The 16,704-nt window shown below is 40.9% G+C and overlaps 1 protein-coding gene across 2 annotated transcripts in view; it reads left to right on the top strand.

Moving 5' to 3' along the window:
* Positions 1-665: 665 nt before the first annotated feature.
* The window catches only part of ADAMTS19 (ADAM metallopeptidase with thrombospondin type 1 motif 19), a 149,100-nt gene continuing 133,061 nt past the window's right edge, over positions 666-16,704 (top strand). Inside the window, exons 1-2 of one of the 2 annotated variants that reach the window (XM_049796456.1) lie at positions 666-902; positions 1,870-2,480. In XM_049796456.1, the coding sequence (XP_049652413.1) occupies positions 824-902; positions 1,870-2,480 (690 nt within the window). In that variant the 5' untranslated portion in view covers positions 666-823. The remainder of the gene's footprint in view (positions 903-1,869; positions 2,481-16,704) is intronic. The other variant, XM_049796455.1, reaches the window with a different exon arrangement.

Below are 16,704 nucleotides of genomic sequence, written 5' to 3' on the forward strand. Positions count from 1 at the left end.
TTGGGGTGGAAAGGGGTGGGTTTCCATGGAGGGCCGCGTCGCGGGGGCACAAGGAGCTTAGAATCAAATTACACAACACCAGGCAGGAACGGTCAGTCTCTGCTGCTCCCGAATTTGAGGCGAAGGCTGCGCAGAACGCGTAGCTGGCGACGGGGACGAGAGCAGTCCTTGCTGCTCTGGGGTCGCACGCGGCGCCGGCGCCTGCCGCTGCCCCTGCCCCTGCCCGCCCGGCGGAGGCGGGCAGGGTGCGAAGCACCGCTTTCCCGGGGCCGGGGCCGCGCCCGCGCAAGGTGCCCGCGGGGCGCGACCCGGGGCTCGGCTGCCCGCGGAGCCGCCCGGACGCCGGCCGGCGGCGCGGCGGGGTTGGGAGGGGAGGGGAGGAGAGGAGAGGGAAAGGGGGCCGCGCCGGGTGCCCGCCCGGGCGGGGCCGGGGCGGGGCCGGCCGGGCCGTGGCCCGGCGCGTCCCGCCCCGTGGGGGCGAGCGGCGGGCGGGGGCAGCGCGGTCGCCGCCGCCGCCGCCGCCGGGGCGCAGCTGCCCGCCCGCCGCCGGGCGCTGTGTGCGCGCACGGGCCGCGCTCCCGCCCGCCCGCGCCCGCCCCCCGCCCCCCGCTCCACACACACGGCCGTATCGCACCGTGCGCTGCACATCCAGCGCTGCCGGTGCTGCCCGCCCGCCCCGGCGGGACGCGCGCTTCGCGCTCGCCTGCAGTTTCTCCGCGGGCGCCCAGGTGGCTGCGCTCCGCGGCGCTCCCCGCCCGGCCCGGCTGGGCACGGCCCTGCCTGTCCTGCCCGCCGGCGTCCCGCGGGCGCGGAGCCGGTGGGGATGGGCAGGAGGATGCGCCTGAGCCGCGTCTGCTGCTTTTTCTACCAGCTGTGCGTGCTGTCAAGCGGGCTCGCCGCAGGTAAGTGCGCGCCGTCTGCGGGAGGGGGGCCGAGCCTCCGGGCGGCCTCCGTGCCCCGCCGGTAGCCGGTACCTGCCCATCGTTAAGCGCCTCAGGCGCTGTGCCCGTCCCCTGTCACCGGCGGGTGACCACTTAGCGCGTGCCTCCGCTGGGAGGGCGCGCTGCACCGCGCTCGCCTGTAACGGGATGCGAGTTTTCCCCCGCAGCCCTGTCCTCCCAGCAGTGCTATTCCTAGCGTGCGTAGGGTGAATGTGTAAATAAAACTGCCTCCTGCCTCGGGCCGGTGGAGGCTGCGTGCACTCGTCTGTTTATGAACATAATGCTGGTACGCCCAGAATTTTGGTTAAATTGCGATACGGCGTGCGTGGTAACGCAGACATCGCCGATTAGGGAACGCGATTCCGTTCGACTGCGGTGATGCCGCATCTGCCGCTTTTACGTCCGCTCACAAATGTGGGGGCCACGGTGTGTGTGGGCATTTGGCTGCACTTTTGAAATCACAGTAGGTCCTGCAAAACATGCTGAGAGCAACGTTGAAATTTTCAAATTTTTCTGTCCGGGTTTTCACTGCTAAAATAGCATATTTTTTTTAGCCGTATGAAAAAGTTGCTGCTTTCTCTAAATGGTGAAAGGTTTGTGCAGCCCACCTTGTGTGCAGGTGGTGGTCAGGAAGAAGAACATCCCTAGCTACTGGTACAAAGACAGCTTTTGCCCGGCCTGAGCTCCAGGTCACTCACGGTGTGTCCCAGACCCCTGAACAGGCACAGGGACGTCTAGCAGCTGGCCCATCTGCTGTCTAAGTACGGGATAAAAGGGCCAAATGGAGCCCACTGTATTTTGGGTGGCATGCTTGGTGGGCTGGGAGCCAGAAGGAGCATGTCGTGAGGGGCGTAGGGTGGGTTTCTGGCAGGCACTCTGGGCTGCTGGGTGCTCCACTCATTTAAAGCATCTGCTGGCCTTCCCGCAGGTCTCCATGCTTCAGAAGAAACTGAGGAGTGGGAGATCGTCTTCCCTGCGTTGTGGAGCAGGGGCCAGCAGGAGCCAGCGGGTGGCAGCGGTGGCGGGGGGGGCTGCAGCGCCGACCCCAGCTGTGGGAACCGGAGCAGCACCCTCAGCACCCCAGTCACACCGAGCCCAGTGGCCGGCAGTTCCCGGGAGGTGCGCTCAGTCTCCTCCTCGGTGGAGGGGCAGGCGCAGGCTGTGGGGGAGGCGGCAGAGGAAGAGGACGCTGAGGATGAGTATGAGTCTCAGGAGTTTTACCACTGGTCCCCCCTGCCCCAAGGGTCTGGTGCTGCCTCTCAGCTGCCACCATCACCATCCCCACCGCCCCCACCTCCAGCAGAGGACGGAGATGAGGTACTGCTGAGGATCCCGGCTTTTGCTCGGGAGCTCTACCTGCTGCTCAAGAGGGACAGCCGCTTCCTGGCTCCTGGCTTTGCTGTGGAGGAGCGGCTTGGGGGTGAGGGCAAAAGCCCACCCGGTGCTGCACAGTCGCAACCTGAGAGAGCTTGTTACTACAGTGGTGCTGTCCTCCGCCACCCGGGCTCCTTCGCCTCCTTCAGTACCTGTGGTGGATTGGTAAGATGACCTTGCATGCAGGGGTAGCACCAAGGTCTCTATCCAAGTGCCAGCTTCATCTGCCTCTTTTTACTCCCATCGCTTTCCTGAGGTCTTCTTTCTTTCATACCTTCTTGGGTCCTACCTCTTATTTTTAACCATTTTGCCATTCATACTTCTATTATCCCACTCATAATTTTTCTTTAATCCTACTTCTGCCTTTGTCCTGTAAAGTTTCACTGTTATTTGTCCCATTTCCAGATACACTTTTGTCTCTCAGTTCCATACCTTTTTTTTTTTTTTGGATCTCCTTTTTATTCTTATGCCATTCTCCCTTCAACTTTTCTCATCTCCACCCCTAATTTTATCTTGGTCTTCAGTGTGTGTCTGTAATTAGTTACCTCCATGCTCACTCTCCTTCCTTTTCCCTGTATTATCATCTCTCCTCTGGTCCATCTGTAACACGTTTGTTCTTCATTTCCATCCTATATTCTAAAGTTACCTTTCTTACCTGTGTTATCTTCCTCATCTTCTGCATCTCAGTTTTCTGACTGTTCTGACTTTCCTACTTCTACCAATATTTTATGCATGCTTTCTCATCTTCATTATTCCTCTTCTTTCATGCCTGTCATCTCTTTGGCCTTTTTTCTCTACCTCACAACTTCCCACATGTGGTACCTGCAGTTGCTTGGGTTTTGGACTCCATACCCTTCTTAGCTTTCAGTTTCTCTGTAGAAGTATGCAATGAGTATGTTCTCAGCAGAAATGTTGATACAGTCAGACCTTTTGAATGGTTATTATTTCTGTGGCATACCTCCCTTATTTAAAACAAATTTCACCTGCTATAACTTCTGTTGGGTCAGTCATGATTTTTACTGGATAGAGACCAGAATTGGGCACACTGGCAACAACAGTGGTGATCCAGTGAGCTGCAATCCCAAGATACTTGGGGGTGGATGGAAAGAGTAGAAGGCACCTGGAATGATGTAAAATGGTGGCAGGATTTAAAACTAAACCAATTATTACTAATATTATTCTCATTTTGGGCCTTTATATAGCATCATAAATAGACACGTCTGTAGCACTTTACAGAATATAGTATACAAACAGTAATGGTGCTAGAGAGAGTTAACATCATCATGACCCTCAGTTTTTTGAGTGGCTAGGTGGGTGTAAATCACTACAATCACATGATAGATATTTTCTTGTATTTCTTTCCAAATTTGAACATCTAACTTGTTCCATTGTTGATTCATGAAGATACGCCTGCCTGGTTTTTATTTGCATGGTGGAACCAGGTAAAATGTGGAAATTTTGACTGCTTATTCATTTGCCTGTTTGGACTTATTCAAAAGTCAAAACCCAAACTGAAAGCGGTGGAGAGGAACATATGTGGATTGACACCAAATAAAATATTTGCCTGCACTCCTGCAAAGTGAAACCACCAAGTTTCACACAACTCTAAGTGGTTGGCATCTAATTATTGACATTTTGTCAGATTTTCCAAAGCATGGTAGCAGAATTAATTGTGGAAAAAAACATTGAAAGTCATCTGAAGGTGGCTTGAAAGCAATCAGGTAAAGGATTTTTGTGTTCTGTTAAACCATTTGACTTCTGTAGTCCTTGTTCTTGTTAGAATTTTACTTCCTCCTACATTGTGTATGGGTAAATTTAGGTTAAAGATAATCTCTGCAAAGAAATTGGTAGCGATAATTACCACAAATGTCTTCTCAAAAGTGATGTACATCATCACATACCTGTAATTCTTTTTATTTGATTTATAAATTGAAATTCACTGTTTAAATAGACCCCAGTTCCCTAGGAGTGCCATTAGTAATTTTTGATTCAGTCAGACTTTTCCTAGGAGTACCAGCTTACTCCCAGCCTACCAGCCATCTGAGCATGCATGTGCCCAGATCATGTTCCCCATTCAGAAAGCTGCAGCTGAAATATAAACTGTTTTCTGTATCCCAGATAAAACTGGAAACTGTCATTGATGTTGAGTGGTGGTGTCATGATCCTCAACTGCATAGTCTTGTTTGCAGTGAAATAGTTAATCAGCTGTTCTTCCTGCGAGTGTCGCTGCGTAAGACACATAGTTAAAAAAAATTGCACAGTGCTATTATGTCAAAGTTGTCATAACAAATCTTTAGTTATTTGTCATTCTTTATTCAGTCATTGCTTGGGCTCTATTACATATGTAAGTTGCTCTGTTTCCAAGAGTCTTGAAAAAACATCATACATACATTGCGTATTCCACCCCGTTTCCTCTAGGCCTTGCCCTGCAAAAAGAGCCAAGCAATATTTCAAACTACATTTTCTCTTTTAAGATGTAAAAATCCATTGAAACTTGAACCTACAAATATTTTATTGTAGTTACCTCCATTACAGTGTATTTTTTTCATTTTAAATATAAAGAAATTTCAGAGAAAATACGGTATGAATGTCTTGGATATACTCTCATTTCAAAGTCTTGCAGACTTTGGGTTAGAATTGCTAGGCTGCATACACTTTGGAAAGCCAAACAAGTGGGCTGTGAGTCCCTTAATATGCAGCTTAGATTCCACTCAGCAATTTTCTTTTTCAGTGTGAAATACAGCATCTCTGTCTAACAGCAAAACTTCCACCATTCTGTTCTTTAGATAGGATAGTAGCCATTTAGTGAATCTCTCTGTTCACTGAGGAAAGTAACTGTAGAAGTGTAAAGGCTAATAGAAAAAGTTTGGCCATCATGTGCAGGGGAGGGTCATACATGGCAGTAGAGATGTGTGGATGATGCCATAGGGCTAGTTTTGTGAAAAGATACCAGATCATCAATAAAATGAAAAAAGGCCTTGCATGAAATTGTTGTGCCATCCAAGTCAGGATGCTGGTGTTGGTTCCAGTTTCTGAAGGCATGGAGAGGCTTGACATGCCAGTGACATTCAGGAAATTAAAAAAATGTCTATGTGGAAGTCTTAATGGCTCCTTCTATAGGCAGAAAGAAGAATATTGTTGCAGCTGTTAAGCACCTTATCCCCTTGAAGTGGGATTTAAATGCTTTTTGAGTAGTTCAGTGGTTATATTTGGGTAAAGCATGTAATGTACAGCATGTTAAATCTTTCCTGTATTTCTTATTTCACACTTCTTGGGAGCTTCAGTAGTGTTTTTTTCCTGAGCTGTTTGTCAAAAGCCAGTACAGAGGGGTGATAATAATGAGGTTCAAAACATACTATGTTAATCATGTGAATATACAAGTGAAAAATGAGAGCTGTACTCCCAGATAATTACTAACCAAATTCTGACTGCCAGCATTGGCTTCATTTGGCAACTTATCTTGACAGATGAAGGAAACATAACTTGGTGGATATTTTCTAATCAAACTAAAGACAAGATATGCGTGGACTGTCTAGAAACTCCATCACTGTGACCTTGGTGTAATCTCAGTGCTCACGTGATCAATGGTGACAGCCCTATCCAACTCCTTTGTAAAACACTTGAGGATTCTTACGTCCTTTTGTAGCTCAATGGGATTTGCTCTGAGTGCGTTTTGGGATTCTGCAGTGGTGCTGTAGGAAGATTAATAAGGAGAGGTTTCCAAGAATTCTCCATCTGTATGCTGACTGCCTACTTGTTCATTGTTAGCCAAATACCAGGATGTAAGCAGTGCTGCTGATGCCAGTGAGACTGCTCTTCTCAAAGTAATGAATTGCAGAGCTGGGCCATTAATTATTGAAATGGTTGTTTCTACTGCTTGGTTGTGCTTTGCCCTAATATTTAAATAAGAAAAACAAGCATGTCAAATGTTGTTGAACAGTTTTATTTGTAACTGGTAATATATATAACTTACAACTGGTAGTTCTTTTAGAACCTGCTGTGGGAGACACTTAACTGTGGACTTAAGAGATATGGCTACTCGTTCTTTACCAACAATCTGCTTTGCTGCTAGCATGGAAGTTGAAGTAGTCTCACTGCATTTCCACAAAGAGACCTGTAAACATGGCAAATGTGTGCTTTATCCCCCACTCCCTTAATTTCAGAAAGACAAGCATTTAATGTTATTTTTCCTCAGCACTGAATTGCTTAGGTAGTACTCCGTGGCTGTGTGGTGACAGGCAGGGGTTTTCCCAATGTTTCTTCTTGTTAACTGAAGCAGTCTACTGTAAATAGAGAACAGCTAGGTAGAGAAAGGATTTGAATGTCTTCTCATACCTGAAGCAATGGGATATGTTTAGACTGTTAGGAAGTGCAAACAGGAGCAAATGTATACACAGAGGAAGGACAAGAGAATGCAGCTCCATACAGCTATGCTCTTCATTTTAGCACTTAGCAGGTTGTCTAACAGAACACGTGTAGAGATCTGCCTAAACAGGCAGCATTGCCAGCTGCATTAATTTACCGGAGAGAAGCTTTGAAATTAATCTGTGTGGTTCTATATTTTCACTGGATCTCAAGAATATGAACTGGTCAATAGCATATTTATAGTTCTTTAAATCCCTGAAGAGCCAGTGTCAAATACTATTTCCAGTGAAAATTAATGTGCATTTTCCTAGTGACTTGAGTGGGAACAAGTCCTAACACATCTCCAATCCAATTCAGGGAAGAGCTCTCTCTAGAGAAGTGCATGGTGCGTTTACTAGGCCTTGGTGCCATTAACAAGTACATATTTCAAAATCTGATCAATGGTTTATAGACAAGTAGTCACAGATTTACTCCAGCTGTTATACATACATTTAAAGAGCACTATCCAAAGCAATGCTGCCAGCTTCAGCAAAAGAATGGATGTCAGTAGTTCTGTGCCATGCAGAGATGTGCCAAATATCATTGAACAACAACAATTTAACAAATACTTCTGATGGTGATGTCCTACTTTTACAATAAAACTGAAATAAATTAAGATATGAAAAAAACTTTGTGCCTTCTTTGGCTAATGGAATGCTCATATGGTACTTCAGTAAGATTTGAAAAAAAATGAAAGCATCTCGACAGGAAATGTATAGGTTTTTTATTTCTAACACAAACCATGTTTTGAAGATCAATGCTATTCACTAATAGTAAGGGAATGACACATGATGGATTAAAAATATTTTAGATTTTTTAGGATATTCTAAATTCACATGACCCTTAAATTCAGGACATGTAATGGAGCTTCTAGAAAACTGGATTATTTTTTTTGTACTTATCCATCAACGGTGGTCTGACTTTACAGGTTGTCTTAGAACAAGCAGGAAGAAATTCTAATAGAACAATAGTAATAAAACTTAAAAAAAATAATTTCTGTATTCCTAAAATTCTGCACACAGTCACTTTTGAGAATAGGATTCAGCCTGAGAAAAGGCTGAATCCTTGTTTTGACATCTTTCCTCCTAGAGAAGGATTTTAACCCCAATGTTTCAACATTTTTGTATGGGAAAACTTCCAATGAATGAACTTCTTAGTTCTCAGCTGCACTGAAATTCTGCCTTTTGGTTGTACAGCTTGTTTCAGTGGCAGTGCAATACTTTATCTGCTGCAACTCCTTTCCTGGTGTAGGGTCAGACTGATTGGGAGTGCATAGATTGTTTGCATTGGGTGTGAGTAGTGGGTCTGACATTTGCTGTGCAGTGCACATGCAGGGTAAATCCTTGCTTTTGTGTGCATCCCTGCTTTTGTGGGGCCCTTGGAGCAGGTGGTCAGGAGCAGCTCATGGGCTTCGTAAATTGCCCTGGGAAGCTGTGCTATTACAGGTTGTGAGCTCCTGGTGTAAGGCTCTGGGACTTCTTAATAGACTTCTTAATAGACTTCGATCAGGCTGGAGAGCGACTACCTCATTACACATCCTGGACTATACAGTACCAACATATAAGCCTGAAATGGGTGAAATACCAAGCCTCTTGCAACCAAAAATAGTACCTCTGCCTCCCCATTTCAGTGATCTTGCAGTTACACATCAATATTGAGTAACTTCCATGCCAGATGCTTTTCCAAAAGAAACTGGAGACAATTACAGCTTCTTTTGTGTGGAGGATAAGCATTAGAAAACAGATCACCAACAATTTTTCATAAAAGGGGAAAGAAAAAAGATTGTTAGCAATATTCATGGTCCATTTGATACATACAGGCTAAAGTTTGACATTGCAGAAGGAGGATTATAAAATTAAATAGGATTATCCTTAAAGGCTGCCAGGATGAAGTGAAGTCACACCCCCTCCTTCTATACACTCAACTTCCTGGGATCCTTAAATTCAAGCGAGGACAAATACAAGCAGTAAAATATGTGTTTAGATCCCCTCTTCTTAAAAACTAGGGCTAACTTGAGACAGAAAGATGCGGGAAATCACAGGTGGTTTTCTTGGAGGCTTTTTCAGTTACCTATTTGGAGCGCTAAACTCTTTATTTCTTACTGCACAGTCTGCCTATGGTTGTATTTTGAGTTTGTTAAGGAAATGAAATTTTGCCAAGAGGGACAGAAATAAATATGTGACTGAGTGTACTCTGAGTATCCTTACTGAGAGGTCATAGTTTCACCAACTTTTGCTTTGTTGACTTGTAACTTATGCCTTATTTATGTTTTAAACATCTTTAAGTGGGCAACATAAAATTTTTTCTCACTGGAAATAGGTGGGCGAGGTAGGGCATGAGTGGAAATGTCAGCCCTGAACAGAAAGGAGCTTTGCTCTGTTAGGAAAGTGGGTTTCTTTGCAGAAAAAACCAGAAGCAACCCTAGGAAAACAAAGTGTTGGACTAAAATTTGGGCTTCCCACCTCTGCATAAGGTAGAAGAACCAATGAAATGTGGTAGTGCTCCTGAAAGAATACCCATACTTTCAATGTATGTGTTGAATCTGTGCTGGGTTGTTCCTCCAGGATTTACATGGCAGTGGAACGTGGGAGGAAGGAGGGCAGCCAGGCTCCTAGGAATTCTGGTTTCCAACAAGACAAAACAAATTGTTGACATGAGATTACTGTGGCATGCTTAGGCACAGACTCATCTTCCTCCAGCATAGGTTTTTCTGCTATTTTTGTTAATCTCTCTGTTAGATTGAAATCTCTTCATTATAATCTCACCTTGAACATCTAATGAAGCACAACTGAAAACACAGTAGAAAAGCCATGGAAAATTAAAATAAAGAAAGTGACTATGGCCAGCTGGAATAACGAGCATATAAGTACAAGCAAAGCACTATTAACATATACTGTTTTATTCTACCTGAACAGCAAGTTATTTACAAACAGAACTATTAAGTATGCTTCATTTTTATTTTAAGCATAGTTATTAAAGAAAAGTAGTACTGGAGATGGTATCCCTTTAAATGCTTGATTAGTGTCATTAAGAAACATAAACTGATGAAGATCTATGTAAAGATAAAGGACTAAAAACTTTGTTTCTGTTTTCCTTCTTGAGCTTTGATGCTGCAGTCTTTTGGTATTCATCTTTTCCTTTCTGGATGAAACATCATTTGGTTGGATTTTTGTTTTTTTGAGAACTCTTTCTATTTCATAAGAAGGGTAAGTCTTTTAAACATAGTAACAGTACTGTTAATGTAAAGCTGAAAGGTTTAGAAAATCAGTTTTGGTTTAGGCTGAGCTTATATTTGCACTATAACAATCTCTGTTTCCTTTAATGTTAAACACTGTGGTGTGGTATGCAAGATGTTGGGCTAAGATGCCTCAGACCATGTGGTAATGATTCCTTTCTCCTTCGAACAGCTATCCTATAATCATATAATCACTCCATCCTGAGACAGGTGTGATTTGTGATTCCAATCCTGCTTATAATAGACTGCTGCTCTCCTGAAGTGCTTAGTTTCAGTACAAATACTTCCTTTGCAATATATTTCCAAGCTGTAATTAGAAATGAAAAGTATGCTACCTGCAGAGTAACTTTAAAAAAATTGAGACTGCTGTGAATCACTTGATATCTCTACCCCTTGTAATTAATAAGTATAAAATTATCAAAGTTATTTTGCAAGATACAGGAGTGAGATGGTAAATCAGAAAAACTGGGTAAGCCCATTAATGAGTAAAGTTTTTGTATTAATTAAATTCGTAAAGTTTTGACACGCTAATTTGAAGGTAACTGCTTTAAAAAGACAGAGCACTGAGCCTCTCCCAGCTACAGCTGTTAAGATTAGTGAAATTAGCATTTTCTCTTAAGTCTCATATCCCTGGCTTTTATTCATATCTCATGATATGAGCTGGTTGTTTCTTCTATAGCAAATGAACCAGGCTTTTTAAAAGAAACAAATGTTGTCTGTGCTGCAACTCTTGTAATTTTACTTTAAAAGCACTTTTTTGTGTGTCTTTCTTTTTTAAAAGATTTCTTGCACCTGCAAGAATAGAGATTCTTTTTGGTAGTTAATGGCAAATTGTGACAGGGAAAAAAAATAGGAACATCCATGATTTCCAAGACACAATACCATAAAAATAGGAGAGCTGGGAAATAGGGAGAAAACAATAGAAAGTGTCAGGTGTGAGAGTCATTGTGGTGTTGATGGTAGGTGAGGATATTCAAGGAGGAGTCTATGAAAATTGATGGTCATGTAGAGGTAGCATGCCAATGATGCACATCTCTCTTTGCTATGGGATGAAGAGAGCTACCACAGTAGAAAGGGATGAGTTGAAGCCATTTGGATTGGGGGGAGAATGAGATGTTTGCAGAAGTTCTTCTGTATGGCGTGTGCCTCTCCTTGGTTTACTCAGGTCTTTCACTGATGACTTTAGGGACATAGCATGAGGGTTGGTTGGTTGCTCCTTGTTTAGCAGAAGCAGCAATGTAATGGAAATAGTGTGAAATATGCTGAGCACATGCATTCTTGTGTTAGTTTGTATATCAAGATGGTAGTTGGTCAAAATTTTGTAAACCAATAGCCCAAAATATCTATATCAAATTTAAAATCAGATGTACATCTGTTGTGCATTAGCAGTTCAGTTAACCTTTTGTTGTTAACCTGTCATTGCCTGGACAATCTGGTCATCTTGGTTATTTCTATTGCTTCTAATAATGGTATAAATAAGCAAAGAAGTATTATTTGGAAGGGAAAGAATGAAGAACATTTCTAGTGTTAATTGTAGAACAATGTGTTTAGAATGATAAATTGATATTGTAACATTAGTTGCTAATAATACATGCATCTGCACGTAAGTGAGGAGAAGTAAAAATTTCTGGAAGCCTGTGCTATGAATGTTTTTCTTGGGTCTACCAGTACTTCAGTCAGAATTATTTTCTGAATGAGTTTTGCATCCAAAAATGTAGAAATGTGCCCAAAACTGACTTGTGAAGTGATTAAGTTTCTGTGTGATTATCCTCCAACAATTGCATATGCTTGTTTTATGATCTCAGCCATGCTACCTTAAGTTCTCATTAGATGTCAGAAGTTTAACTGGGTCAAGTCAGGTTAAGGTGATTTAGATAGCAGTATGTGAAAGAAAATACAGGTATTTCTGAACATGATGTTAATTCAGCTGGGGACAACTTTTTATGATTCAGTACAGAGTAAATGTCCTGTTATGTCGCTCTGGGCTGAAGGGGATGCTGGCTGGGAGAAGTGCCCAAGTAGTGGCTAGAGCCATTATAGTAATGCCATCTTTTCTGTAAAGTGTTAAACTGTGCTTCAGATGTGCTTAAACTTCTCAGTGCTCTTTTTGTCAGTGAGAACATTGATTAGCCTGGCCATCGGATTATACCTTGAAAACTCTGGTGTAACTCTGCTTCAAGGCTTCTTTTATGAAGTGCTTTGCTTTTCCTGTGTAGATCGGAGACAGAGGGAAAAAAAACCGGACAGGATAAGGGACAAAAAAAAAAAAGCTGAATGCCTGTTATTCTGGGATACAGCAGTGGGTGAAGGGTGAGTTCTTATTCTTGGTATGTGCAGGGAACATAAAGCCAGATATGTATGCATATTCTCAGGACTTAATATTTAATTGTGGTCTTACTTAATTTGCTTTTTAAAAAATACTCTCTAAGCATAAAGCTGTTTGGATCTCTGCTTCTGTTGTAGGCTTTGTGTGAAACTCTTCTAACAGGCAATTATTTAAATGTCAGAATTTACAAGTTTCTTGCAAGTTAGGGGATGGGAAGTTGCTTAGGTGATTTTATGCCTAGATAGATCCCTGATCTCTTTTGTCCCTCTATGACATCAATGGACCTCATCCCAAATATTTATTAAGTAACACATGAAGGGAGTGAGGCAGTTTAAAGTAGAAGCAGGTTTATAGACTAAAATGGATACAGTTACTGCATATAAGAAACATGCTAGTCCTAGCATGTTTCCATTTTTCTGTCTGATCACCTGTTTCTTCTATAGTAACCTATCTAGGGAAGCATATTAACAAAGATTTCTTCCATGTTCCTTTAGGTTTTTTTTGATTCTAATACTAAATTATTTGCATTGGAATAATGGAAGGAAATAATTCCTTCCATTCTTATTTTGGGTGATAAATCCTTTGTTTATTTCATATAAACAAATTTGCTTAAAAGTGATTAGACAGACTGGTGCTGCTAGGTTCAAGATGCTACTATCAAAACTCCATTCTGCTCACCATTTGTATACTTACGTGCATAAAATCAAACTCTCTAGTTTTTAAAAAAAGAGAAAAAAGCCATCTTCCAAAATCATGTTTTTTTCCTTTTAGTTAAGAAAATAGTTCCTGAAAAATAATTAGATACTGTTCCTTCTTTCGTGAGGGTAGCAGAACTTTTAGGTTTTATGTGCAATAAAAGGTAAAAGTAATTTTTTTTCTGCAAAAAGGGGAAGGAGAATCTAAGCTTAGAAGTTAAAATCAAAAACTATGCATAGTTTGGAAAAAAACTTAGATAGGAATTTCAGTTAGGTGTGGAGTCCTAGCAGTATATGACTTCTATATATTTCTAACTTTTTTAAGCAATGTGAATCTAAAATGATAATAAATTGTGAGAGTCTTATTTATTTCTCTTAAAGCCACCAGATCTAGATTCATTGTAAGTTTAGATAGAGATATAAAAAGCCTAAGCATAACTTTATTTTATAGATGGACTAACTTGATTTGTTAAATTATAGTTCTATGCCCATAAATATAATTTATTTTCCTTTCTTGATTTACTTTTTTCCACAGTTAGTAGTTTTGGCAAGTTGAAGATTTGAATGAAACTAAGTTTCATGGAGTGTTGCCTTGAATTAAATAGTCTTTGAATGCAGTTCATCCCCTCTCTCAGAAGAAAACCAAAATAATGGAGTCATGGATATGTATTTCAATAAGGATTAGCAGAGATTAAATTTCACTATGGGCAATCATGGGCAGGTTTTGGAGCTGTGCTACATCCTTCTGTGGCTACAATGAAAGAACATGGGTTTGAACAATGGTAGCTCATTGGTATGCATTATTTGAGTGTTTTACATGGATGAATCAATTTAAACGTCGATCACTTGTATTGGTCTTTTTGGTACTAGTCTAGGTATTTTATCTAATGTAGGTTACATACACAGTTGCTGATATTTGCCGTTTAAATCTGCATGGGACTTGGTGTAGAATGCTTTGTGCTCATCTTTTGTGTACTATTACATTTTTGCCTTGCATAAAATAGCATTTCAGATTCTGATGGGATTAAGTCCAGGCTTGCACTAAAAAAATGGGGTTAATGCAGTTTCATTAGCTAAAGGTACAGCAGTTTGATTCATACTCCAAAAGAGTGGTTTCTAGTCTTACCACAAGAAGTGCTAAAGTTACTCATATTACATCAAAATGCTCTAAAGAAACACATCTTTACAAGCACTGAGTCTTTAACTGCAAGGATTTTTTCCATAGGTTATATGTTTCCATAGGTGCTGCTTTTTCTAGGACAACTCATGTTTAGCTATGCAAAGGCACTTTCTTACACAATATTAATAATTACTGCAGTGTTGTTATATAATAAATGATCTGGAATATCACTAAAACCCCTTAATTGTAAAGAATTTTTAACTTAAGCTTTATGAAATAAAGATTTTTAAATCTTGGCTTACTTTAGAGAAGCTGTTGTATTTATTTTGGAAAGGGTATATGGTCAGGGTTGTGAATTTATTGTTTTAATAGTAAATCAGTGGTGGTGTTCCATTTAATATGGCATGTTCTTGATGAGCAAAAGTGATCATTACCATCATGCATCACTCAGTTATGACAACATGATAGACGTTATTTACAGGTTAGGTGGCTGTTTTAAGAATGGATTTTTATGCCAGTTCCACATTGAATTGTGCTAGTAAAGGGCTGTGTCATGCTTCTTCAAGTATAATTGTATCTTGGATTTCAGTTTGATTGTAGTTTATTTTAGTGGTCTATATTAGTCATGTCTGGTTGGTTGAACATGTTGCTCCAGCATGCTTTTTGAAGCAAAATAAAATAAGGCTTTCCAGAACATTTCAGGCAAGAGACAAGAAGCATCTTCATTCATTACTCAGTTGGTTCATACACCAACAATGGAGTTGAAGTCATGCAACCACATAAAACATCTGTTTAATGTATGTTTGTGTGGGGGACAAAATCAAGATCTTTGTCCATAGGACCCAAGCGTTGAATGATCTTTGACTTTTTTCCTTTGGTTTAGCAGCCTTGGTAATTGATTAATGGTTCCTTTTGTAATGGTAGTTTGTTCATTCAGAAATTGTGCTTGAATCATGGTCAGCTCTGATCATTGCTGTTTTGATGAACCAAACTGAAGGCATGGCCCTTGTATGTTGCTGTACAATTACTGTGTCTTCCAGCTTCTTGAAACATAGGCCTACATGAAAATGAGAACTCATAAAAACGTGAAAGTATTTCTGTAGCCCATGTAAGGACAGAGCAAAATATGAAAGCTGAAGGCCAAAATGCTGGGAGACCACTGAAAGAACTTCTTTAAAAAAAAAAAAAAGGTTCTGATTGTAGTTGACCATTTAGAGCTGTGAGTACAAAAAGTTTATGTGTTCTTCGTAGAATAATAAATTCCATTTTAATTAAATTGATTTGTGATTAAAAGTAATTTTTTCATGCAAGTGAAGAGGATTAAGCTAGGTGGCCAATTCCTTACCTTTGCACAGATGTTGCCTTCTAGTTTCCTTCTTTTTACTAGCTCTAGCTCCATTTATTAATTACTATTTTTAAAATAAATTAATTTTCTAACATAAAGATCTAGGCAGTGAATTTTTCTACACACCATAAAATCAGAATCTTGATTATATAACATGGCTTTATATTTACTATCACAGCACTGCTGTTGATCTAAATTGCTATGAAATCAGATCTGGATCTGCTTAGGGTTTATACAGAAAGGGTGGAATACTGTATCTTGCTTTATTGAGCATATATTGACCAGAGCAGATTGAGGGTTTTGAGGGTTGCATCCATGAAATGATTTTTCCATAACAACAACCTCATTTGTCTTCCCTTTTCACATTCTAAAATTGAGAAAGTCTCTCTGATCTTAACTATAATGTGGTTACCCTTTTACCATAGTATCAGGGCTTGATCATAGCTGACATAAACACAGTGGTTTTGAAAGAGACATGGGATGGTCTTTAGTGTCATTATTCTTAAAAAATAATAAATACTTTATGTTAGGCAAGGTTTCTGAGGAAAATATACCTATTTTATTTATTCAGCTTTTGTCACTGGAATAAATAGGCAACCTTTAAGGCTTTCTAGCCCTTCCTCAGAGCTTCTGTTTCTCCTGTAATAGAAGCAAAACTATTTGAGAGATAAGAATAATTCCAGAATCTAACTAGTTTTACTAATCAGTTCAACCTTCTGAGATAAAGAGGAGGAGCTACCGAGTGAAGGGAGAAATAATGAGAAAGAGACCAGTAATTTAATACATGGTAGTTTGGTAGAATAGGTGATATTTTCTTTTGTAACATAGTCATGGTTGCAATAAAATCTGTGTTGTTTTAGGCATCTAAGGTTCAAAATACCATCTTTGTTTTCTTAAGTATTGCAGAGTGTGCCTTGTGTGCAGTTATGGGTATTCTGCACATTTAATAGCTGCACCACTGATGAAGTCTGGCTTGCCAATAGCTGTCTATTCTTGGTGATATTAGTCAATCCTTTAATAGTTACCTGGAGCAAATGCATACAATACAGTTTTTTTTAATTTAAGTTAGTTTAAAAATCAAGGGTTTTTAGTATGTCTTTAACCCAATGTGTCTTGAAAATAGGTTTTAAATAGGCTGTCACATACGCAATGTAAAAATTGACTTCCCATTTCAACAATGGCTTTATAGCACTTGGATCAGAAATGCTAATTTGGTTTTAAAATTTTATAAAATAAAGTCACCTGTGCTAAGAGTTGTAGGCTT

The sequence above is a fragment of the Accipiter gentilis genome, chromosome Z, assembly GCF_929443795.1.
Source record: "Accipiter gentilis chromosome Z, bAccGen1.1, whole genome shotgun sequence".
Classification (NCBI taxonomy): Eukaryota; Metazoa; Chordata; class Aves; order Accipitriformes; family Accipitridae; genus Astur; species Astur gentilis.